We start from the raw sequence: 26,056 nt of genomic DNA, 5'->3' as shown, positions 1-26,056 counted from the left end.
ACTTATCCATGTACCTTTTTTATTTTTTTCTCCATTAATACATTTTATGTCCAATGTGTGTTCCACTTAATTTTTTATCCCAGTAACAGTATATTCACCTACCTCTTTGCTTCTGTTTGTATCCTTTGTATTCACACATCATTATGCTAACTGTAGTTTCTGTTAGTCTGTTTTTACAGCTTTGTACCTACCTTTGTCAGGATTTTTACGTTGCTATGTTCATTTTTCCACCTATTGCTATCAACTTTTGTCTGTTTTGTATACATAACTCATTTGCAGTTTTTATTTACTTGTATTTCTATACAAAATAATTTTTATTTGTTTTATTCTGTGATCCATTTATTTTACTACGTGTATTGGTTTTCTGGTTTTTCCATATGTTTTCAACATATTTACATTTATAAATCATACATTTCAGCCTTGATTTATATGTTTAGATTAATGACATTAGAATACTAGTTCCATACCATGATGTTTGACCCTGGAATATGGCTAGTTTGAGTTCTTTTATTACCTCTTGTCTGTTTTTCTATTAGATTCTTTTCTTTTACTTTTCAATCTTCCCCAGAGCAAGAGTAGCTGGTGTTTTATGATCTTAAGAAATATTTTGGATGTTACAAGTTTTAGCTTTGAGTGTGAAGTTTCTATAAATGTCGGGGCCTGTTTAAAATACTGCACTGATGATATAGGTAATCTCCAGGGAACATGTTTGAAACACCCTCAAAAGTGATGTGATAAAATGACATACTCCTGAATTGATTTCCATCAGCCTCTTTCAGAAACAATGTTGGGTAAAGTTTTAGTCCCTTGGAGAGATGTAAAAAAATTAAACTTGCTGTACAAATAAAGATTTAGTTTTGTATTAGAACATAGACTTTCAAAAGTACCTACATTTAAAAAAATCATTTTTATATGTATAGATAGGTGTAAAACATGTTGAGAATATTGTAAATCAAAAGGTTTATTTCATTGTGGTCATTAGGTGTAGGAGAAGTTGCATGTGATTAGTCTTGCTGGTTTTTCCTTAATAAAATAAAAATGCAAGATAAAGGTCGATAAAATCTAATTTATTACCTAACAATGAAGCATTCAGTTCATATAAACATTTAATGTATATAACTGTTGCAATATAACAATTGAAACAAAGATTATAGTAAAACAATTATATGTAAAGATAGTCAAGACAAGAAAACTTCTAGTAATTTACTTAACTGGTCCTCATGCTGTCAACAACCAGGTGATTAATTATTTATGTGCTATTGACGTAAGGCAGGACGTCAACTTATCCTGTATTTTTCATTCTTTCACGTGAATTACTGTGATATAAGCGGTGCCTTCCTATAATGGTCCAGATTTTCTTGTTGAAAGTTATGCTATAAACTACATTCCCTATGAATTCTGATGTAAATGTTAATTATTACTGCACATCTTATGCCAATATTTGAAATTTTAAACCTGCTTTAGAAACTGTGATTGTGTAGTCTGCCTAAAGATTAGTATGTAAGGAGGTCTTTAATTCTGTATTGTCTATTGATTTCCCTGGTGGGTTTTAAGTTCATATGGAACTTTAATTGTGGAATATTGTTCTATTCTTACAATGATTATATTAGTGTAAAAAAATTGTTTAACTCAAGCCTATTCACCTTCATTGTGAAAAGAACAGGATTAATTCATATTTTAGAATTCTAATTTCACAGAATATTTTTATATCTTTAGGTATGCTTGAACTATTATTGTAACGTTAGATGATTTAGTTCTTGAATCGTTATATATTCTTACTTCTGGTTTTCTTGTAGCTGATGCTTCTGAAAATCAGCTAATTATTGATAGTTTTCTAGCCAGCTTTTCTTCCTCTATTCATCTCATTTCTCAAATTATTGACATTTTTATTGGTCTTCTACATAGACTTACACCCTACATGTTATAATTCACTTCATATTGAAACTTTTCTTTTTCAGAGAAATTTTTAATCAGTTGATTCTTTTAGCTAAAATAAAATGTTTACTTTGCAGTCTTTCTTGGCAGTTGCTCTTACTGAGGTAGCTTCTAGTACCACGGGTGTTGTATTCCTTTAACACCTTTGCCCATTAAGCATTGTTACAAGACATTTGCTTCTTTTTTCCCCAAACTTTTTACCTAACTTTGAAAAAGCTTTTCTGCATTATTTGTCTTTGCAGAGTTTCACCTGCAATAGTCTCTCCTTCAGGAGAAGCAGTGAGATCTTCTTGATCCTCTCAGTAACCCTCTCTCCTTCCAGATAAATTTCTCATCTCAACTGTTAAGGGGTAAATTTGGAATATTGATTCATCTGTGGAATATGTAGCTTTTGGGATCTTTGAGTTTGACTGCTCCTTCTGTTGGGTCATGATGTTTTTTTCCTCCTCATTCTAATCTAGTAAGAAGTTCTGGATCGGGAAGTCTCATGTTTTTTAAAAAAAGGATTTTTTTCAGAATCAGTTGTCATGCTTCTGTATATTTTTTTGCTCTCTTTTTTAACTCCAAAAATACCATGGATTGGAATTTTAAAGTGGAAACATGAGGCAGTAATGAAAGTTTTTATCACAACTCTAGAGACTCTGTGTTTGAATGGATTTGTCCAGCCAGGACCTTAGCATGTAACACATATCTTAGTAATTGTCCTAAACAAAATTCCATTCTCTGTGTTGGGGATTCATGAGGAGGTGCTACCTTTTGTAACTCAATTGAGAATTCTATCTGATGGTTGATGATCCTTCAGTGAGTACCTTTATCATCTCTTCATGAACATACTTGTGAATCATTCAAGATGAGACATTTCTTCTTCATATAATATCTCAAGGCTCCAACTAGGACAGGCAATACATTACTGCTTGTTGTTTTTTTTTCCTATTACACTGTCCTAGAGTTGCAGGATCCATCATTGTATGTTCCAAGCTCTTTTTAATTTTTTCTCTTTCCAGTTGCCTGGTGATTATGCAATTATGTGACAGCAAACCTTTTCTGATGTAGATGTAGAGGGTTTTAGCCCCAGAAGCATGTCCATTCATTAACTATTACTGGTCTACTTCTCCAATAATCTTCCATTAATATTACAAAACAGTGCATTGTGATGTGATCATGGCTAATTGTTGCACCTTCATTTATGACTACTGACTCTTCCCACACTACCTTTGTATATCAAAAGAAGCTTAGGGTGATATCTTGTTCAGAAGAATGCATTTTTTGAGTATTCATATTTGGTCCAGTCTTTTATGAAATTAGTTGACTTTGGCTCTGATTCTACTCAAATTTTATTTGAACACATCTTTCAGTTGTTGTGATTTAGGCTGTTACCTTTCTGCCACAGAGTTTTAGGTAAACTACTGGACCTTGTGAATCTCACTAATTTCCTTCTCAGTCTTAGTCTGGGTATTGTGGATTTTCATATTTTGGAAATAACACTGCATGTGTTTAGTTTTAAAAATTAAACTAAATCTCAAGCAGATCTCAATTTACCTTATAAATACAATCCTACCCTCCTCTCCACAACCATAATTTATGAGGTTTTCTGTCATGAATACATCTACAAAATCTGGATTATGGTGAGAAATTAGAGCTGATATATATCATCCTGATGTAAGCACAATCACTTGCAGGTAAAGTTGGGGAATAGAGAACTTTGGGTAAGTAAGTTATTGCATGGTGTACATTGTGTAAAGAACATTTAGAAACTCTGATCACATGATTATTGAATGTTTGAGAGCAACTCAACAAAGGAAACTTTTTATATTAATATGAGGATTTTTTATATTATATTTAAACAGGCTGCTTGTTTTTAAATATATCTGCTGGTTTGAAATTAATTTTAGTTTTAAACAAATTTAATTTTGGCTTTTCTTCAATGTAGCCACAAGTCCATTAAATTATGATGACTATGGACCACCTGATCCACCAGAATTCCCTCTAAACTATTCTAATCATATCACAGTATACAAAGGTATACTGTATAGTGTTTGTTACTTTTGTTTTATATAATACATCCAGCATCATAAAGGGTGTAATAAAGGTTTATTCAGTGAAATAGAAGCAGAGTAAACTGTCATTAATAAATAAAATGCATAGCTGTTTTTCTTGCTAATGAAACTGATAAGTTTAATGCTTAATATTTGATAATGAAGCAGGAATGTTAACTACTTCAGAATTTGAAGTTGTTTATAAAAACAAAAAAGTGGCAGCAGATTATCAATCTTGGTTTCAGTAAATGTTATTGTATTTATTAAAAATATCAATAATGCACCAGTCATATTCATGAACTGATGAAACTTTGGAGTATCAACTCCATATTTGTGATTCAGTTTATACACACAGAATATTTAGTTTATTTACTGCTTTTATTTTTATAAAATGTCTTAAATATATCAAAGAAACATGAGTGGAAAAATATAATTGACTATAAGCTGAATGTATATGTAATATTTACTGCATTAGGTCATGTGAAGGCTACTGCGTGAGTTAAACGTAATTATAGGAACATTCTTATCGATGCAAATTAAGCTATGTGCAACAGTTTCATGTCCTTGTTTTGCATACACGTGTCTTACAGGAATTTTAATCTTCTGACTGAGGAGTGGTGTTTAGGAATAGTTGAAAAATACATTAATATGTTAAGAACTTGTTGAGATCTTGTAACTTTAATGGTGGTAATACTATGTGTAAGCCAAGAATTTCTGTAATGACATCAACACCATGTGTGTTTTATTTAGTGCCTTTAAGTTAGCTAAAATATATAATTGGTTCTATCCAGAATGTTTTGTTGAAAACAATTCTAATTGTAAGATACTTTCAGCCATTGAGTATAAGACAGTTTGTTTTTTGGTTTTCAAAACCAAATGTTTTTAATGTTTGGAATGAAGAACAGTTTGAAATGAAGTTTGTACAAACCACATATCTGAAGGCTGGCAAGCAAAGCAACAAGTAGTTAATATGAGTACTGATATTTATTTTTCTGAATATTTATGGGCAAAATATTAATCAGTGTTTTGAATTGGATTAAAGAAACATATTTCAAATAATGTAAACACCAGATCATTTTGCAAATTTTATTAGGTATCATAAGATTGACAATCTGTCTTGTGAGGCTAAGGGTCAAGATTTCATCTAGTTGAGCTATTTTTTGTGGTTAAAGATTGATGGTTTGCCTAGTTCCTATTTTCTGAGGATAAAGGGATACAAAGAGCTGAACTGTTACTCCAGAAATACTTTATTCATCATTTTTATGCAGATTTGTAAGTAAAAACAGTAACTAATATTTTGAGGCAAACAAAATTTTAAACAACCTTCCAAAGTGTAAAACATCAATTAGCAATATAAAGAACCCTAACATTTTGAAATATTATAGCTTGCTACTAGCACGCATTTGATGTGGTATTTATGCTTTAATTACTTGGCCAAATATGGATATGTAAACTAGTTATATGTGAATTTTTCAGCTACGTCTGCTCCTGGGATGGCTCCACATGTGACGACAACAACAACGAGGATAACCATTGGTCAAGGATCCCCATCACTATGACCAGTGAAGACTTATTACAGCCTGACCACGTGGTAAAAGAAAGATGGAAAGTGGTATGTATATAGCTAATAACCAGCATGAAATGTACTCTGTAAGGCATTTAGGTTCTGAGAATTTTGAAGATCAGCATCAGTATAGTTCAAGGCATAAGTTTATATCTAATCAAAATTGGCCCAACATGGCCAGGTGGTTACAGTGCTTGACTTGTAATCTGAGGGTCACAGGTTCTAATTCATGTTACACTAAACATGCTTTTTTCCCATCATAGAGGCATTATAATGTGATGGTCAATCCTGCTATTCATTGGTAAAAGAGTTGGTGGTAGGTGATGATGACTAGCTGCCTTCCCTTTAATCTTAAACTGTTAAATTAGGGATGGTTAGGGTGGATAACCCTCGTATAGTTTCATGAGAAATTCTAAACAAAACTAATCAAAGTCAGTGCAATAAATGCATTAGCACATGTATTAATATGTTGACATCGTAATTTCATCTGTCTTATCTATCTAAGCTGCAGTTATTCCTCATTGGATGTAGCTTTCTGTCATACCAGTCCAGTATTTCTTTTTACTTTCCTTGTTTTGATGGGATTTTGGCTCTTCACTAATGCACTGGCTGAGCTTGTTAGTGGGTATTTTAATACCTGCACCATCAGTTGCAGGACTTTGCTAACTGAAATAGTTACATTGATCAAAAATTGGTATGCAAAATTTAAGTTAGTAGTAATTAAAATGACAAGAAAAGACATTGCATGGAAAAATTATTAAAAACAAATCTGTAAAAGAAAGATGTTTGATAATGTTCTTTTATTTTTCACATTGATGAATAATTTAATAATGTGTCTGTCCACAGAAATTGTTTGATGCATAATTGTGAAAAGAGTAATTTTGCAGATTTCTAGGTGTTGAAAATGCCTGCACAATATAGCCAGACTACAAAGACAAAATTAAAATACAAGAAAGAAAATGTTCCTTTTTTATAAAAGAAATCCTATAGTTACAATCTTGGCTGCTTCCTGAGGGATCTAATTACCTCAGGCTTAAAATTAGTATAAGAACTTTTTTTTTTCCTAATATGAATAGCTTTGAAAACACTTTAATTAGATATGATGACTCTTTACAATCATGTAATATTCCAAATAATACAAATCTTTGCAAATCCAGGTACTTTTAGGGAAATAATTTTGTAATTTGTTAGTGAGAGGGAGCTGCAGATTGTAATGATCAGGTAAGCCTAGAAAATTTTAGATTTGATGTTAGGCTTTCTATCAACGTGAAGGTAAATTGTAAATATGAGGTAATTTTGAATATTTTAATAGTTAGTACAAAATATTAGTCATTTCTAGCTGGTAAAGTGGTTAATTAATACATTTTTTTTGTTTCAGCTTTGAAGTGGCACAAATAAGTGTATTCCTTATGTTATTGTACTGTAAATGTGGTCTACAGCTGTTTGCAGTAAAGAAAGATCATAAAAAAAACTTCAGGATAGGAATAAACTATTAACTGTTTACATTGTTTGGACTTGTAATTGTTTTCACCATTTAAAATAAATGAACATGGAAAAAATAGTTTCAAAATGTTTAGAAGCTTTAGATTATATACAAGTGTAAAAAATTCATGATCTATTTTGGTTGTTATTCTTTATATATGACATGTTTTATTTGAACTTTTAAGGTGAAGAAAATTGGAGGTGGAGGATTTGGAGAGATATATGAGGGTCTTGACCTAGTCAGCAAAGAATTAGTTGCTCTGAAACTGGAGTCAGCAAAGCAAGCCAAGCAAGTGTTAAAGATGGAAGTAGCTGTCTTGAAAAAACTCCAGGGTAAGTTTACAGTTTTATAACATATTTAGTTGTTAAACTCATGCCTTAATATTATTATTACACAAGAATATCAAGGTAAATTTATATTTGTTGCATTTCTTTTTTGTTATTATGTCAATGTAAACATTTCATATTTTTGACAAGCTTTAAAAACAGTGTAAATTGGTACTTGTTTGTTTTTATCATACCATTTAACTGTTTGGTACTTCCATTACAATAGTAGTTGAATTAAATGTTATAAAAATAAAGTATATTTTAAGAAAATATAAGGTTGGTCCTTGTATCAGCATGGAAGGTTGATCCTTGCACAAAATAATATTCTGTGCATTGAAAAAAAAAGGTTCAGTAATTTTTTAAAAGTATTTACCTTTGTAAACAATAAAAGATTATGTGCAAAATCATGGGAATTTTAGTTTTTTGATTTAAATTCCATTTTGAATTGTTAGTTACATAGGATCTACAAAAAGTAAGAAAAAAGTATGAGAAATCTGTAAAGCTAAAGTAAAATGAAATCACTAATTATTTACAAATAATATGCAAGCACATTTTAAATTCTAAGTATTACTATCACCATTTATTGAAATGTTTAAGAAAGTGAGGTCTTAAAGGTCTGGTTTACAGACTAGCAACTGGCGTTACTTGTTTGAGCAGCATTGTAACATAGTGTTGAAAATGATAGGTATGTTCAGAGATTAAAAAGATGTAAATATTTATTTTACTATGGTTTGGACTTAGTGATTATAAAATATGCTAAAATTAATATTATGGTAAGTGAATGAAATAGAATGTCTATATATCTGTATGTGTGTTTATATACATGTTTAAAATTTAATGTTTTTTAGGTAAATTGTTATGAAAAACTTTCTATTAATTTAGTATTCTTTATTACATTTTTTATTGTTTTGTATAACATCTTTGTTAGAAACATGCTGTAATTGTAAGATTTATATATTTTAAAATTTCTTTAAAAAATGGAATATTTGAGAACTAAACACAAATGGCCTTGGATAGGGACATAAAAGTAAAGTCCATATGATTCACAATCTTTCTTTTGCTGCAATTTATTTTCTACTGTGAATGCATTCACATTGTGTCATTCTTTGTGCTTGTCAGGTACCTAGCTCTATAAACATTTTGGCAAATTATTTTTCACAAGTAGATCAACTTGTCAAGACAAAGTGGACACTCCATCCCTCAAAGTTCAATTGATTGTGCTTTCAATACATTTGCAATGCTTTACTGGTCTCCTGTTCTAGATTCCACTGCTATAGCAGTGGATTTCTTGAACTAGTCTTTGGAGAATTTCTTTATCTGTGCATCTCCTCCTTTTCATATTCTCTCTCATGTATTGGACAAGTCAGCTGATCCCTTTGTTAAGTTCTTCCAGTTGCTTGTTATTAGTGTGCTTAACCTTGGTTTCTTCTACTGAGTTGCCTCTTTCAGACAGATTTGCCTTTTCCTCTTTGGATCTGTCTTCTCTGCCAGCTTTGATGCCCACATGTTATATATTTTTGATGATGCTCCTGCTTTACAGTTTGTTACTGTAGTTGATTTGTGGTTAGTACCTGTAGAATTTGAATTCTTATTTTTGCAGGCCTGTCCATATCTTGTCTTCTTTTTCATGTATTTATTTCGTGAGTGAGGCTTATTGGTGTTCTTGATTGTCTACAGAGCTGTCCTTTCAGCAGTTGCAATAAAAGTCATAGGCCTCTCATGTTCTCACTTTTTCACAGTCTCTTGAGATGTTTATTCACAGTGCTCAACAGTTCAACTTTGTTCTCATTAGTTTTTGGTCTGATCTTAGACTATCTGGCATTATCCTCTTTAGAACCCTTTGCAGGGTGTCCCATATACTATCCTTCCCTATTAGTTGTTTCTGGAAGGAGAAAGATGGATATATTTTTCTTTGATTCTAATACGTTTTTCATAGCAGGTTCTGTATTTATATTCTGATTGAACTTTCATACTTAAGGATCGAGTGGCAAGAGAGGATCATATCTGTTGTTCTGCTATTGTGTAACCTACTCTGACTGACTCTGAATATCATTTTACAGAATATTTCTTTTGTATTGAAAAATGGTTCTATGGTATTTTGCATAAACATAATCTTATGGAGGAGTTTGTTGTGCATTATGTGAATTTGCTGTATCTGGACTCTTACATGTTCCTTATCCTGTACATTTGTCTTAGGTATTCTATGAATTGTTCTGTTTCCCAGTGTCTCTGTTCACCAGTTTCTTGGTATTTTTAATATATTGGAGATTTTTTTCATTAAAATTCAATAGTTGTTGAATGTTAAGTGTTCATGAACTAATTAGTTTTTAACACTTCTCTCTCCAATTATGGGGTCCTGTTGCAACATTTGTTAGTGTGTGGTCCAGGAAGCTTGGTATTTTTCCCTAATATCAAATCACTGATCAAAAGTAGGAAATGATTTGCAGCAGTTTACTGTTATATGTTTATAGTATGTGTAAGTTATTTAACTATTTATTCATTAATTTATTTTTTATGAATTATTTATTATTATTATTATTATTATTCACAACATTTTACTAAACCTAGTTCCTAGCATTAATAAGAATGGGCGTGCTTTTAATGTAAATAAGTGGAAACCGAGACTGCTAAGACAAGGCTTAAAAATATTTTTGTTTGCTATAACCCTAAACTGATGTAAAATGTGGGTAAATGGGTAAGTTTTTGGACCCATTTCCACATCCTTTGCCTTTGATGATAAATGTTCTCAGCCAGGATTGGCCAGACCTGTTCATTAATGCATACCATTTCATTCATCTATGCAGAATGATTTCCATAATCCAACACTCCATGCCAGGCCCTTCTTGTGGCTCAATCCTGGTCAGTGCAACTGTGGTTTCTGTTGCTTTTCCTTTTACAAGTGTCCCCTTCATTACCTCTTCACCATTTTATATCCCTTCTCCATCAACCTCTCTTGACAGTGCTGTATCCTTCCATTTCCACTCTTTTGTCTTCAAGCATTGCTTTTGTCTGGTTCCTTGTGGGGGTTTCTAGACTTTCCACACATGTAGCATGTCTTTTTTTTTCTCATATGTCCACCCTTTATCCATGTCTCTGTACCAATGTAAATTATGTCTATTTCAGTGTTGGTTACTAAGGTGTGGTATTCTCCTTCCTCTTCTTGCATTTCTTATCTTTCTAAATTCCTTACTTGGTTGTTTGAAAAGGGTCTGTCTTGAGTTTTGCTGGATATAGAGCAGCTCTGTCATCTACCTTTAATTTTTTTTTTTTGCTATTGCCATGTATTTCCCTCCCCTGTTATTTCCATTTTTTTTGTTCTGTGTGTCTGCAACATCCTCCTCATTCCACTCAGTTGCTGGATTAGAATCTCACTATTATTCTCCATGCTCTTATCCTTCTTTTCTTTGAACCTTTATCTTCCTGTTCCTTATATCACATCTCCTTGAAGAAATATTTCCTACTTTCAGCTTATGGGCATGAACAGTCAGATGTTCTTCATTGACATCCATCACATCCTGTAACATAAAAGCTATGCCCTCCTCTATCTTAATCATTTCTTCTTTCCCAAAAGCTTGACTGTTTAGGAAGGAGCTTTCGCCATCTATCATATATATTCCTGTTTGGATCCAGATCACTTACTATGCCTGGTTTATGCTTTAGTGTTACAGCTTGCATGGCTCTTTTCTGTGGCTCCTGATCATGTTTGTCAGTCCACTGTAAGCTATCCATTTCTCTCATTACCCTAACTGAATGTATTTGACAAGTCATTTGTGTTGCACATTTTTCCTCAACTTGTGAATCTTTTCAACTCTTCTTTGTCTCATCTCATCAAATCCATCATCTCATCTTCTTGACTGCTCATTTTCATTGCCACTATAGGAGATAAGTCAAGTCAGCATTTAACCACTCCTCACACCTTTGTAGCTCACTATTTATACCATCTGGCAGTTTCCTTCTTGGTCAGATATATTGTCTTTCCCCCACAGTGTTGATTCCTGTACATGGTGAGGGTACCTTCCAGGAAAGGTTTTGTTCTATCAGTTTACCTCCTCTGGGATCTAAACGTCCACCCATGTGTTTGCTGTGCATGGTGATCTGTAGAGGATCCTGGTGGTTGAGAGGTCAACCCTAACACACCACTTTGGCTTTGAATTCCTGTAGACGGGTCATTCGACTGGTCCACTTGGGCTAGGGTCAACCAAGTACCAGTGTTGGATGTTCTCAACAGGTGTTGTGGACATTGTGTCTGATGTTGGTGTTTGGGAATAGTGATCATGAAACCCTGGCATTGCTGCAGTGTGTCCCCTTGTATGGTCCATGGTGGGCACCAAAATATTCTTTTTTATTATGGATCCTCCAAATGAAAACTTAAATAAAATAGTGAGAAAACAGTCCATAGGTAAACAACCACATCTTGAAGATTCTGAGCAGCAATCTTCAACATTTGTAACACCTGCACCTTATTTTATTATACTGCATTCTCCTTCAGGGAAACCTTCAGGGCAAATGTCTCCCTTTTTCATTCAGAAGGGATTAGAGGGACTTGCTGGCTCTCCAAAGTCAGTAAAGAAGCTTCGATCTGGTGACATATTGGTGGAAACATCAACATCTCAACACAGTGAACTCCTCTTGCATTCAAAGGTGATTGGGAATATACCTATTGAGGTCACACCTCATGCTACTTTGAATTCTTCAGGAGGAGTTATGTTTTGAGAGGGATTTGAAGAACATCCCTGAGTCAGAAATTTTTGCTGGTTTCTCCACCCAAGAGGTTTCTGCAGTGAGGCATATCTCCACTCACAAAGATGGAATTATGATGCCGACCAGTGTCCTTGTTCTGACATTTACATCACCACATCCACCTGCCACCATCAAGGCAGATTACCTTAATTGCAAGGTACTGCCATACATTCCAAACCCTCTCGGATGTTTCCAGTGTCAGCAGTTTGGTCACATATGTATTTCTAAAACCTTGACATGTTTTCCACTATATTCTTGTCTGTGGTGGAATCCTGCCTGCCACATGGCACGGAAGGCTCAAAAACGAGCTTGGGATACTTTTCGTAGGTATCCCACATTCTCGCACCACATCACTTTCCAGCAGGCCTCTGCATGTGCTCGGTGGGTAAGACATCAAAGCCAGAAGGACTCTTGGATTAAGTTCACAACCAGCATATCATCTACGACCAGTTCCAAAGTCATGGACAAGATTCGAGAGGTCAGTGGGCAATATAATTTTGTCCTCTCAATCTTGCTCTTTGATGGCCAGGAAGTAGCTGATACCTGGAACATCACCAGTACTCCAGGTGAAAGCTTTTACTGGGTATCTAGCACTTCTTCCTCCTCTTCCACCTTAGACATCAAGACTCGGGCAGAGCAATCACCTCTTTCAAGCTGATTGTCTCTATGACTAATCATCCCTTTATATTGGTGGAACTCAAAATTGGCCCTTCATTGGTCTGGCAGTACATTGATTGGACCTGATGATGTACACTGTGAAATGCTGTGCAATCTACCTCTTGCTTCTCTTACTATTCTTCTGATTGTCTTTAACTAGATCTAGCAGGAGAATGTTTCTCCTAATACAAGATGCAAGGCTATTGCCCTACTTTTATCTCAGCCAGGGAAGGATCCCAAGATTCCTTCAAACTAGTATCCAATTGCTTTGACGAGCTGTTTCTGTAAGACTTTAAAGAAGATGGTTAATGCTCATCTTGTTTGGTTCCTGAAATCAAACAACCCTCTCTTGCCCACCCAGCGTGAGTTCTGACAACAGCTCCCCACCATGGGCCACCTGACTCAACTTGAAACATCAATCAGAGAAACTTTTCTCAGATGACAACATCTTATATCAGTATTCTTTGACGTTGAGAAGGCTTATGATACAACATGGAGGTATAGCATTTTGCAAGTCATCCATATATATGGGTTATGTGGCCATTTGCCCATTTTTATTAAAAATTTTTTTATCGACAAGCGATTCCAAGTTTGTGTGGGTTTGACACTTTCCTGTTCTTTTCTACAGGAACTTGAAGTCCCTCAAGGCTGTGGTTTGAGTGTCACACGTTCAAGTATAAAGAATAATGCCATCACTAAACAACTCTCTCTTTCTGTTACAAATTTGTTCTGTGTCGATGACTTTCACATCTCATGTCAGTTGTTGAACATGAGGTATATTGAGCAGCAGCTACAAACTGCCTTCAATCATTTGCTGAGTGGACCACAGCAAATGGCTTTAACTTCTCTCTCTCTTTTAAACCATTTGCATGCACTATTGCTGCCAACAAGATATTCACCCTGATCATGTACTCCATATTGATGAAGTTGTGCTGCCTGTGGTCCCTTAGACAAAGTTCTTGGGGCTTATCTTTGACTGTAAATTGACCTTTAATACCACACATGCAACTACGGGCCAAATGTACAAGAGCACTGTACATCTTCCGTGTCCTCTCTTCCACCACTTGAGGAGTGGATCAATATTCTATACTAAAGATATATCATGCTCTTATTCAGTCAAAACTTGACTATGGATCACTGGTCTTTGGCTCTGCTAGGACTTTGCCTCTGCACTTTGGCTTTCCGCACTTCCCCAGTTTCAAGCTAATACATAGTCTCATGAACCTTCTTTGCACCTCTGCCATTTGCAACTGTCTTTACTATATGCTTCGAAACTTCATTCATTACCAAAGCATCTCACCTGAGGTTGTGTTTTCCTTCCTCGGTGGGGCATACTTTTTCAAAACAGACAATCTGCTATTCCTCCTTTTGGCCTTCGTATCCAGGCACAGTTGGATGAATTGGGTCTGTACTTGGAAAACATTGCTCTATCCACTGGTCAGCCCATCCAGCCATAGGTCACATTTAAGGACTGTAATAACCTATCTTTAAGTCATCTGAGAAAAGCAGACACTCTTGATTGGAAATACTGTCTGTTATTTACTGAACATCTGTTGAACCATCCTTCCATTCCTATTTATACATATAGTTTGAAATCTGGTGACTGTGTGGGCTCTGCCATGGTTTGCTGTGCTTGCGTGTAGAATCCCCTCTACAACTTCTGTGTTCACTGCTGAACTGTACACCATTTCTCTTGCCCTGGGTCACATAGAAGCTAAGCGGTACTTCAAGTACACTATTTATACTGACTCATTTAGTTTTCTACTGGCTCTGGAATCACTTCATGTTAGTTCACACCCTGTTCTTGCTGATATTCAAAACTGACTGGCCCATTTCTCTTTAATATCTACTTCTATCCACTTTTTCTGGACACTGGGGCATGTTAGTTTTTGCAGGAATGAGCTCACCTGCACCCCATCTAAATCTATCTGCTCTGGCACTCTCACTGCTGTGCCTGTTCCGTACGTGGACTATGGAACAGCTCTGTGCCAGTTGGCAGTCAACTTGGAGTGAACAATGTGAAAATAAGCTTTTCTAAATAAAACCCTCTATAGGACATTGGCTATTTTGTTTCTGTAAGGATCGGAAAGAGGAATTTGTTTTAACTAGGCTATGCATTGGCCACAGTTTTTTAATTCATTATTTTCTTTTATCTGGAACTGATGCACCAAAGTGTTGTCTGTGTAACACTCAGGCCACAATAAACTACATTTTACTTTCTTGCCATCATTGAGAGTCATAACGATGGCACCATTTTATATATGTTCTGTCCCAAGGTTTGTCCATAACATTAGACAGTGTTATTGATGATGGTGACACTGTCCACCTTGGAAATGTTTTTAGTGTTTTAAAGGCCATTAATCTTTTTAATGCTATTTAAGGTTTTAATTTATGCATTAGACCTCTTTTATTGTCCATCCAGTTTGATGTAACATCAAATAACTCAAAACCAGGACTGGAAAGTTCAACTCCAGGAAACTAATGCTGCCATTTGAACTACCCATTAGTCATTCTGATGAGCTATAATTAAAATTTTGCTACAAGTCTTTCAAAACTTTTATTACTTTACTCTCTGAAAATGGCCATAACATCAAATAACTTGAAACAAGGACTGGAAAGGCAAACTTCAGGTGACTAATGGTGGTTTTTGAACTTACCTGGTAGTCTTCCTGGTGAGTTGTGATAATTACAATTATGCTATAAAAAGTCCTTTACAACTTTTGTTACTGTAGTTTTTCTCTACCAGCTGCAGGTAAGATGTAAAAATTGGTTTTAATGATATTTGTTTTTTTAAACTTTGGTTTGTTTTACCTTAATTTCCTTTTATGAATTTTTACTAATATAACTTTAATTTTAACTTTTTACAGGGTGTTTGGTGCAAATAGCCTAGTTGCTTTGTGACATAAAACACCAGACCAACCAACCATATTGTCTTTACCTAGTCACTGTTCTGCAAACATCAGTACAGCTGTGAGTGGGTTTTTTTTTTTTTCATTCTTCTTTTTCAATTACTTCTCTTACCTTTTCCTGATCTCATTCTGTAGCAAGTGGTGGCCATACAGGTATACTTTTACTCAGTCAGCACTGTTAGACATAACAGTCTTCTAAAGCTCACTGTTGAGATTGGATGTTCCACCAGATCACTAGCAGGTTCATCTTGGAATTTAACTTCATAAATATGTTTGTGTTGGACTATACTCTTGTGGATTAACACGAGTAAAACATTTCTGCCTATCATGCCACTCTGATTGAACAAGTTAGGAATGATCTGTTTCTCAAAATAAATGTTTTATGGTTACTCATTAAATTTTCACCAGTGATGAGTCTGTCTGGATTTTTCAACACATTGCCTTTTCTTACAGTGAAGTATGAAAGTCTTTGCCACTTACAAACTCCTAGCCACTGGGGTGATAGTCTATATAGGCATTTTCCTGAGTATGCTCATTTCCACTTTATTAAAATATGGCAGTGGTATCCTGCCAGTGTTGAAGCTGTGGCTGTCCTTCTGCTGTGGGTCTGTGTTTATGTATATATTAGATGCCAACTGGTCTGGACTGAATTTTTTCTGGCACTTTATAGTTCATCTCCTACTGCTTCCTGAGAGGCCAGTTTTGGTCAGAGGTGGACCATCCAACATGAGTCCTCATGTGTGAGTGAGCTGGTACCAGGGAAAAGACAGTTCTTTCCCACCATTGGATGGTTTGGTACTGAAATTGACCATCCACATTGTATTTCCACCTTTGTGTACCATCTTCTGGTAGGTCCATTCATGGGGTTTACTACTGTAGATCATGTATTTGTGTGCATGATGGCTTAGGTTCTAGGAATGGATGTTCCTCTTCCTTACTAGTTTCTGTGCTTCATGTGAATGGTTGAGGACCTTCCTCCTTCTGTGGACTAGTCAATCCCATCCCTGTGCCATTGGTATGGACTGGAGTTAATTTTCCATGTATGGTCCAGCTCATTCTAGTCACTCTACAAATATTACACATCCAGGTTTTTTTCAATGTGTCTTTTATTTAACCCTTTTCTGTGACTTACCAAATATTTTTTTCACTTGAGCAAAGAGTATACCTTGTTAAGATGTGGTGTGGTCTCCCATAAGTGTTTCTCATTCACCAAGAACACATTCTATGGGTACTCTTCAGACACTTCTGAGAAATGCTCATCTAAATACATTTACATTCGTCCTTCCACATAACCAATTTGGGATTTTAACTGTGATGGTGGAAAGAGGCAAGTAATTGTATTAGAAGTTAATGTTTCCCTTCATTGAAACTAGATACCTCCTATCATGTTTCCCATCCATCCTCTCCAGTTTTGGTGTCAATATTATTATTATTTTTCCATGCCTAATCTTGAAGTGAGGGTTGGATTCAACTGTATAGAGGGGATGGACTACAATAGAAGATTGTTGTATTCCTGTTGGTGGAAGATTGTTGTATGCTCATTTGCATACTATAATGTAACTAAGCCATATGGTAAAGACATGGAATTAGTAGAGAGTTCCAAGGTAAGTGACTAGCAAAAAATTGTGCAATAGAGGAGAGTCAACTCAAGGATAACTTGAACTGTGGACTGAAGTTGGTACCTATTGGAAATATATTTCAATGTAGGAAAATATTATCTTCCATTAGAATATGGTGGATAGAATTTGATAGAATTCCATCTTTTGTTTATAACCCAAGTAATAATTTACTATTAAGCTTTTATTAGAATGTTTATTCATGGAATACTGAATCACTTAACTATATGTGGTCTGTTAAGACTATTAAAATGTGCTTTTTTAAAAATGTAATTTCACACTATGTGCTTGGTTCTGTTATTTTATCAGTAATGACCTTCACACACACTGTGTATTGCTTTTGGGTTCTTTGCTTTTATTTCTCCAAGTAACTTCTCTCTCTGGTAAAATACTGTCTTATATAGTCAAGAGGGAAGCTAATGATGTAAACAAGGTATTTTGCATAAGTAAAATGTAAAATAATAAAGATATTACATACCATTTTACTCTAGAATTTAACATGAAACGACTTACGAAAAGATGTGACTATCTATATAGCAGTGATCTGCCTACCCTGTGTTTAAACAATGAAAAAGATGTATATACACCAAATGGTGCAACAAACAGAATTACCATGCTTGGTATTTCCCTGGTGGCCATGAAACTTGTGATAGCTGACATAGCTATTGAAGTGATGTGGCTTTTAGCTCTTCCAGTGATTTCATCGATATATACTTCTTCACCTATGTCATTGGATTTTGTATTGGTATTGTTGACACTGGAATTTGCAACAATGACACAATCTTTGATGTTGCACAATAATAAAGTTTGACTAAACTTGCTGTTGTGCTGCAAGCTATCGGATGTGTCTTAAATCTTTCTTGTCATGAACTCCTTCATCAGATTGGATGACTGTCTGCCTACCATGTTTGCAAATTACTTCATATGGTTTGCTTTTAAAGTTTGTCTATGATTTGTCTGTTTTTCTGCTGCAGTAATGGTTTTTCACCTACCCTAATCTTTGACTCTCCACCCCTCAACTTGTCAGCATTTCATTTTACTTTTCTTCTTTTGTCAGGTACATGTTTATGCAAGTTTTTGCCTGTCTTATCTGCTATAACTTGAGGTAACTTAGTTCTAAGCTACCTACTTAAACAGTAAATCAGTTGGTAACTTTTCAGTAATTTATTCAGTGTACTATGGTAAACTAACAAAAATTAATTTTAATGAATGTCTCCAAGTATCACCACCAGCATATGCTGTTTGTATTGTTTTAAAAATTTTCTTTCTAATTTCCCAGTAGCTGATGTGCACAATGGAGTTGCTGTTTGATGCTTAATTCCACAATCTGTCATGTATATTCAAAAAGCATCTTACGTAAACTATCTTTTGTTGTCTGTCTGTAGTATCTCTGGTGGACCATGATATGGAAACATATATAAATTATCTGGAACATTTTCTATTGTTTGTAGTGATAGATTTCATGAGAGCTAGCTCTAAATAATGGGTGTGATAGTCTCCATCTATGAGATATTCTCTTCAGTTAAAACTGGTCCTAAAAACTCTGCTCCTACATGTTGGCAAGGTTACTGCAGCAAAGGAGTAATCTGTAGTGGTTCTTATATAATCAAGATTGTTACTAATGATGAAAATCAGGTATTTTATGTAATTGGTACAGAATAACATTATAAATAAAATGCAAAATAATACAAATACTACAGATCCCAAAAAGCAGTAATTCATCTTTAATTAATTGAAAATTCAGTCTTTATTTGTTAATTGTCTTTTAATTTTAACATATAGCACAATTTGCTCTAAGTTCACATACATATATGAAAGTTATTTTACATTTCCATGTTGTGACTTTAAACTTAATATGCATTTTCATTTAATATTAAGCTAGTGCAATTTTGCAGCTTATAAATGGTAACATTTGAATATCATGCTTTTCATACTTTGCCTGTTGAACTCTATTAAGCTTTGTTGCTAAAAGTCATAAGCTATAGTGTTTCTTAAAGTTTTGTTTTTTGAACTTTATGAAGCTATAGTTAAAGAAACATTTAACAAAAGAAGGAGAAAATATGAAGTACTATCAAGTTGTTTAAAAATATTTTAAGACAGTTTATATTGTATTTTTGTGTTACTGTGTAAAATACTAACTGCATCATCTCCTTGAACCAAATTTAGTGATGTACTTTCAAATCACTGTATTTCTATAGTAGTGAATAAAGTAAGACATTCTTTTAGTGAATGTGTTGTTGACATTAGAGGTAGTGCACCTAAGATACTGTCTTATATAAATATACACATACACACACACACATATATATATCAATATGGGATACTGTCTTTATATATATATATATATATATGTGTGTGTGTGTGTGTGTGTGTGTATATATATTTTTTTTTTATCAATATGGTATATACTGTCTTTTATACATATCAATATGGGGTTTAGGCAGAACAGGCTTTAAACTTGAAGAAGACTTGTGTTGAATGCTTTGTAAATTGGAATTAACTACATAGTTAAGGTGTGTGATAGTGTACATGAGAATGTTCTTGTTGGCTGAACAATAAATTATTTGTATCTTGAGCAAATATTTTGATACACATTGAAAATATGTGTGTATGCCCAGTTTTTCTGCAACCTTTAAGTTATAATGAGGTCTGTTTCAACATTAAGTTAAGTAATATAAATTCATTGTTGCAATATCAGTATTTTTTACAATGATTCAATAACACTGCTTGTGAAAAGACCTTCCAAAAATAATATCAGTTTACTTGAATGATGCAGAGTAAGGTAAACAGTGAAGAGGACTGTTCTGTGGATTGTCTTTTGTGTTCTTTGTTGTATTTTCTCTCTCACAACTGTAAATAAAAATTCTTTCAGCAACAAGAAAATGCATATGTATATAAACATCTTAAGATGTGAAAAATTCTAAAACTTGAAAATATTCACAATATCTTGATTTTGAATCTTCTGGATGTGAAAAATCTGAAATATTACAGTGTTACATTCAATTCAGGTTATTATATTATTTTAATACATTTTTGTTCTCTGTCATTGATCAATATAAGCTATATATATATATATATATTTTTTATAGGCTTTTAGTTTTCACATGAATTAAAGGTTGGAAAGACAGTTGTGAGAACATCAAAGATAACATGGGGAAAAATGTAATTTACTCTGCACTGAAAAGTCTAAAGAAACATTAGTGTTTATATCTTAAAACTAGGTTGGGATCTGTTTCTATATCAATAAATGGATACTTGTTAATTAAAGTAATTAAAGTAATTTGTAATTAAAGTATACATGCTTTCTACCATCTTGATCATAATTCACTCATAACAGAATTAAAATGTTGCTAAATGTATTGTTTGTAAATGTAGGCAAAGACCACGTTTGCAGATTCATTGGCTGTGGCCGTAATGATCGTTTCAACTATGTGGTGATGCAACTTCAAGGTAAAAATCTTGCAGAACTTCGTCGGAGCCAACCCCGTGGAGCTTTCAGCCTAAGTACTACCCTTCGCTTGGGTCTACAAATTTTGAGGGCCATAGAAAGTATTCATGAAGTTGGGTTCCTTCACAGAGATGTTAAACCAGTATGTTTTGTTACACAGTAATGTTAAGTAACTGAACTTAAGAACTTTCATTCTCTGGCACTTAATGCTTACCTGCATATCAATCAGTAATCCTTAAAGATTTATAGCAGCAAGGGAACATTTCAGAACATGTCAAATCATCTTGTAAAAGAGTAGTGCTTTCCTTATTCGTGCCTCATCAGAGTAACACTAGGTAATAAATATATTCACTCCATCACTGGGGCATGCCAAATCTAGAATTTCATTGCTCATTTGCTTGCTAACCGTACTCAACATTTCATAAAGAAATAAAGTATTATTTGGAATGTAGATAACCTGGTTTGAAAATTTCACTAGATATAATTATGTCAGTGCTACTCCAGAATGATATACTTCAAAGTGAACTCCATCAAAGCATTAAGGATGTTAATTGTGGGGGAAAAGAGGAACAATTGCCCTTTCCCACCATCCAAAAAATTAGAAGAGCTGTTAGTACAGTACTAATTAATTACTTTTATTGTGTGGCATGTAAAGCTGCACTAAAGTCCAATATCAATCCACATGTTGCATTTTCATTGTAGAAAAATCATCCATCTTACTCTGTTTAAATTTCAAATGGTTTGCTTATATCTTACCATGATTCCAAAGAAAATTAGTAAGACCAATGAAATGTATCTTTGGAATACCAATACAGGTTACTTAGTATGATTAAAGAACAACCTCAACATGAATCTTACTCAGTATTCAATTCTCGCACATTTGGACATCATTCTCTAACAAAGATACACTGTTTTCCTTTAAGTGAAATGTTAATATTTTTTTGGTAAGATCTTAAATATATATCTTTGGTATACCTTCAAAATCTAAATAAACCAAATATTGTACAACTTGTTGAATTTTAATCATATGTAACAATTATATCATTGCCAACTTTACATTTTTATTTTCAAAATTACTTGTAAATAACTTTGAAAAATCAGATACTTGGAGCCATAATGATAAAAGTACATTAAACATCAACAGTCCAACTTTTCCATGGGACGCCAATCTCAGAGCTGTCGAAAAGTTTACATGTTAGATTTTGGACTGGCAAGACAGTATGTAACAGCATCGGGAGAGGTACGTCCCCCTCGAGCAGCAGCAGGATTTAGAGGAACTGTGAGATATGCTTCCATTAATGCACACAAAAATAAAGTAAGTAAATTGATTTTTTTCCTTTAAATTAGTAGATTATAGTAATTTTACAATTTTTGGCTAATATTGTAAACTTTTTTTTGTGCATTTGCCGATTTAAGTTTCTTGCATGTTTCACTTTTTACTTTACAGATTTTATAAACATTTTTTTATCTCTGTAATGCTATTTTTTTATTAAGGCATTTCTTTATTTTTTCTTGAATTTTTTGTGTTTTTGTATTGTTTTTACACCTGTTAAATTGATTTTCTTCATTGTAATATTTTTAATTTGCAATATGTAATTTGTTAATATAAACTGAATTCCAAGATTATGTACCAGTTAGCTCTATAAGATTATTGACATCCCAAAAATTTTATTTAATGTGTCATAATTTTTATAGTCATCTACTTGAAGTTATGTATGTTTGACAGTGCACATAGTACTGATATTTTTATTATAAATGATACATCTCTGATTCTGTCTAAACAAAATACCCCAAGGTTTGCACACTGAGGCACCACATGTTGCAAACCTCAACAACAAAGAATAACATAATGTGTAGGGACAACAAGAGCTTGTTTAGTCCATTCTGGCTATCCCATCCTTTAAGCCAAACTAAATAAACAATCCACCCTTATCATTCATATATCAAACTTTCTTTTGAAGTTGCAAATTATCGATCAGTAGTTTAACAGCAACAGTAAGTAATGCTCCTGGAATACTAACATTGTAAATATATTATAAGGAAGGAAACAGATGAAATTAATTGGACATGTCTTGGAATTAGGATGTTTATTTGTTATATTTGTCTTTATGACCTTTCCAGATGGAAAGACAATACTTAAACACTTAAGTCTAAATTCAGAAACATGTCAAACTAAACCTCTTTTTGTGCATAAAACCTGTTAGTTCTTATTGCAACTTATCTTTTTCAATGACTTGTGTTTAAGTTATTAATTTGGTAATATGTAATTCTTGTCAAAGTGCTTCCTTTTTTCAGCCTTAAATGGATGATATGAAAGCCATATTTTCTGTTGTCAATCTGTGCAAAAAGAAATGTTTAATTCAATTTTCATTCAATTGCAATTCGGTTTTTACAGACAGTACCAACTGGTGAAATGTTATAATTAATTTAGAAAAGTAGATAGGATATAAACAACAACTTTAGACTTGTATTTCAGTATGTTTGAACATTTATTTAGGCTAAATGTACAAAACTGTCACTAGATGACACTAGTATTTAAGAGCATAGAATAATGCTCTTTGTTTGAATGACTGTTTGTCAGTTGAAACTATAAAGATTTCTTAAAGTATTCTCTTTGAAATCATTATTTCATTTTTATCATGATCAAAAGAACATCATGGAATTGAGGATATTTTTTTCTGACCTAGTATTGTAATATTTCAACCACAGTGTAATAGGATCAATACAAAATATCATGCAATTTGTATAAGGAGGTTTTAAGTGGATGCTGATGTTTTTTTAGTATTTAGAATAAAAACCTAAGATTTTTAGTAGATTGTTCAGAATATTTGGATATTCGTACTATTTTGCAAGCTCTATATAATTCACATATTTACATAATTGACTATATTCTTCTAAAGTTAGTTTATTGCTTCTGTAAGTGTCATTTAATCTTTCATTTTTCAGGAGATGGGTCGTCATGACGACTTGTGGTCTTTGTTTTATATGTTAGTTGAATTTGTGAATGGACAGTTGCCATGGAGAAAGATTAAAGATAAAGAACAGGTGAGTGTGTTTAGTACACGTTTGTGATGTAAGTATAAATGATAAACATCATAGTTAAATGTGTTAAACTGTTGAATTGAAAAAATGTACGATAGCTTTGGGAAGTTTATTGCATTATAATGAAAATAAAACTTGGCATGTTGTCGCATATGATTGTGAATTAAGAGGGAAATAACAAATATTTTATAAATTGTTAATAATTTGTAGGTTTTCAGCACTCACATAATTTAAAACACTTTGAACAAATTTTACTTTGTTTTGTTTACAAAATATAATTTTTCTTGATGAAATGTCAAATACCGAGTTAAAAGTATTTGTAAGAAGAGTATTTCTTTAAGATTGTTTAATGAGTTTCCTGTATGTCTGTTATTGTGATAAACTTTATTCTTCCTTTAGGTTGGTGTGATGAAAGAAAAATATGATCATCGTCTTCTTCTGAAACACTTGCCATCAGATTTTCGGCAATTCTTGGATCATGTTGGAAACCTAGACTATTATCAACGTCCGGACTACAACATGCTTGCAGGGCTCTTTGAAAGGTGCATGAAACGACGAGGCGTGAGAAGCAATGATCCATTTGATTGGGAGAAAAACTACACAGACAATTCTACCACTACTACTACAACTCCACCATCTGCTATCATATCCAAACCTGTTCTCCCAGAGTAAGTTAAGTTGTAGTTATTTCAGAGATGTAATAATTATGAGGCTCTAACTACATGTTTTAAGAAAATATATACACATTAGTGAGGGGTAGAAAAACTGCTTTTTTATATGCATCTTTATATATAGGTTGCTTTTTTTATTCACTCAAAGTAGGGTTCATACGATTATGCACTGAGATGATTTTACCACTAACTGGTAATATTATCCTTTTTTTTTACAGCTTTTGTAACTTAAATTTTGTGAAATTGATTAAATTAAATCAGAACTAAAACTATCTCTTTCTCAAAAATAAAAGGACTATTGAAAAGTTATAGAATTATAATCTGTATTTCATAGCAATTTTTTTACAGTTTTCATCCATAAATGTAATTTATAATATTTACTGTAGATTTATAAGGGTTAATCAGCAGGCAGATTTTAATTTAGCACATGGTACAGTCTTTCTTAAGGCTTGCATATACAGTGAAATATTTTTGTGATATTTTTTTATGATTTTAAAAGGTATTTGCATAGTCTTGTTCTGCATACCTGAGCAGTCTTCTGTAAGGGTCAGTTAATTTTTGATAACAGATTTTTTGTCATAGGTGGTTGCTTGTGGTTCAGTAAAATTTCCTGGGAAGATAATTGCTAAATCCATGTTTCAAATTTTGAAAATTTTGCACATTTGGACTCACTGGAAAATATTAGTCTCAAAAGACAAAAGGAAGTGATAGCATTTGTGATAGCCACTACTGTCAACATATGGTATTGTCTGGAGTGAGGATTGGCTTATGTGTATAGCTACCATGTCTTTGTAACCCATGTTGTGAGAATAAATTCTGTTGATATTGAAGTACATTTACACCTATCTGCAAATTTAGCAACTTCTTGACATGGATATTTCTCTGTATTCACAGGACAGAATTCTCTGTGTTGGTTTTGAGCACTTGGACCATGTAGAAACTATTGATTTTTTTGTTTTACAAAGGTACTGCTGTTGACAACAGTATTGTCAATGGCCTTACTATTTCTCACTAACTGACTGTTCTTCCATAATCAAGTTATGCAACCTTCTAAAAACATAGTTAATTTCATTGATTGTTCCATTTATAATATGGTTATTTATGTTCTGTGGTCTTTACTGAGTTAAAACTATAATTGTTTGTTGAATGTATTTATAAATGACATTATAGAAATAGTCAATTTGTATTTTTGGAGATAAATGTATGTATAGTTCTTTGGAGAACTTTGTATATAGGTCTCTATTTCTTTGAAAATGTTGGAAAAAATAGCATATTTTATATCTTTCTGTCAAACTTATTATTCATTAGTACTATTCTATCTTTGTAGAAATGCTTTACCTAAAACTCATGGTACAGAAAACATGCTGGAAGACAATGTCATAGTCAGTTACGAAGATCAAGATGGTTATCATGGTACCAGCAAAGTAAGGGATGAGCAGATATTACAAAATCGAAAGGTTCAAGTTTTTGTCTCTCCTTTACTTAACAAAAGTGTTGTTCCTGACAACCTTTGTCATGTGGCAATAGTACAACCCTCTGCTTCAACGGAGAATAACAACAACATAGTTGAGAAGGAAGAAGAAGCTGACGTTGAGATGGAAGAACCAGTAGTCGAAGTAAGACCATATC

At 33.4% G+C, this 26,056-nt stretch overlaps 1 protein-coding gene across 2 annotated transcripts in view; it reads left to right on the top strand.

The window, feature by feature from the left end:
* The window catches only part of LOC143225719 (uncharacterized), a 42,201-nt gene that overhangs the window by 9,731 nt on the left and 6,414 nt on the right, over nt 1-26,056 (top strand). Inside the window, exons 2-9 of one of the 2 annotated variants that reach the window (XM_076455617.1) lie at nt 5,065-5,243; nt 5,448-5,583; nt 7,203-7,350; nt 20,642-20,856; nt 21,859-22,029; nt 23,661-23,759; nt 24,156-24,424; nt 25,755-26,043. In XM_076455617.1, the coding sequence (XP_076311732.1) occupies nt 5,527-5,583; nt 7,203-7,350; nt 20,642-20,856; nt 21,859-22,029; nt 23,661-23,759; nt 24,156-24,424; nt 25,755-26,043 (1,248 nt within the window). In that variant the 5' untranslated portion in view covers nt 5,065-5,243; nt 5,448-5,526. The remainder of the gene's footprint in view (nt 1-5,064; nt 5,244-5,447; nt 5,584-7,202; nt 7,351-20,641; nt 20,857-21,858; nt 22,030-23,660; nt 23,760-24,155; nt 24,425-25,754; nt 26,044-26,056) is intronic. The other variant, XM_076455615.1, reaches the window with a different exon arrangement.

The sequence above is a fragment of the Tachypleus tridentatus genome, chromosome 9 (genome assembly GCF_004210375.1).
Source record: "Tachypleus tridentatus isolate NWPU-2018 chromosome 9, ASM421037v1, whole genome shotgun sequence".
Lineage (NCBI taxonomy): Eukaryota > Metazoa > Arthropoda > Merostomata > Xiphosura > Limulidae > Tachypleus > Tachypleus tridentatus.
This window is presented reverse-complemented; position numbering and strand designations above follow the sequence as displayed.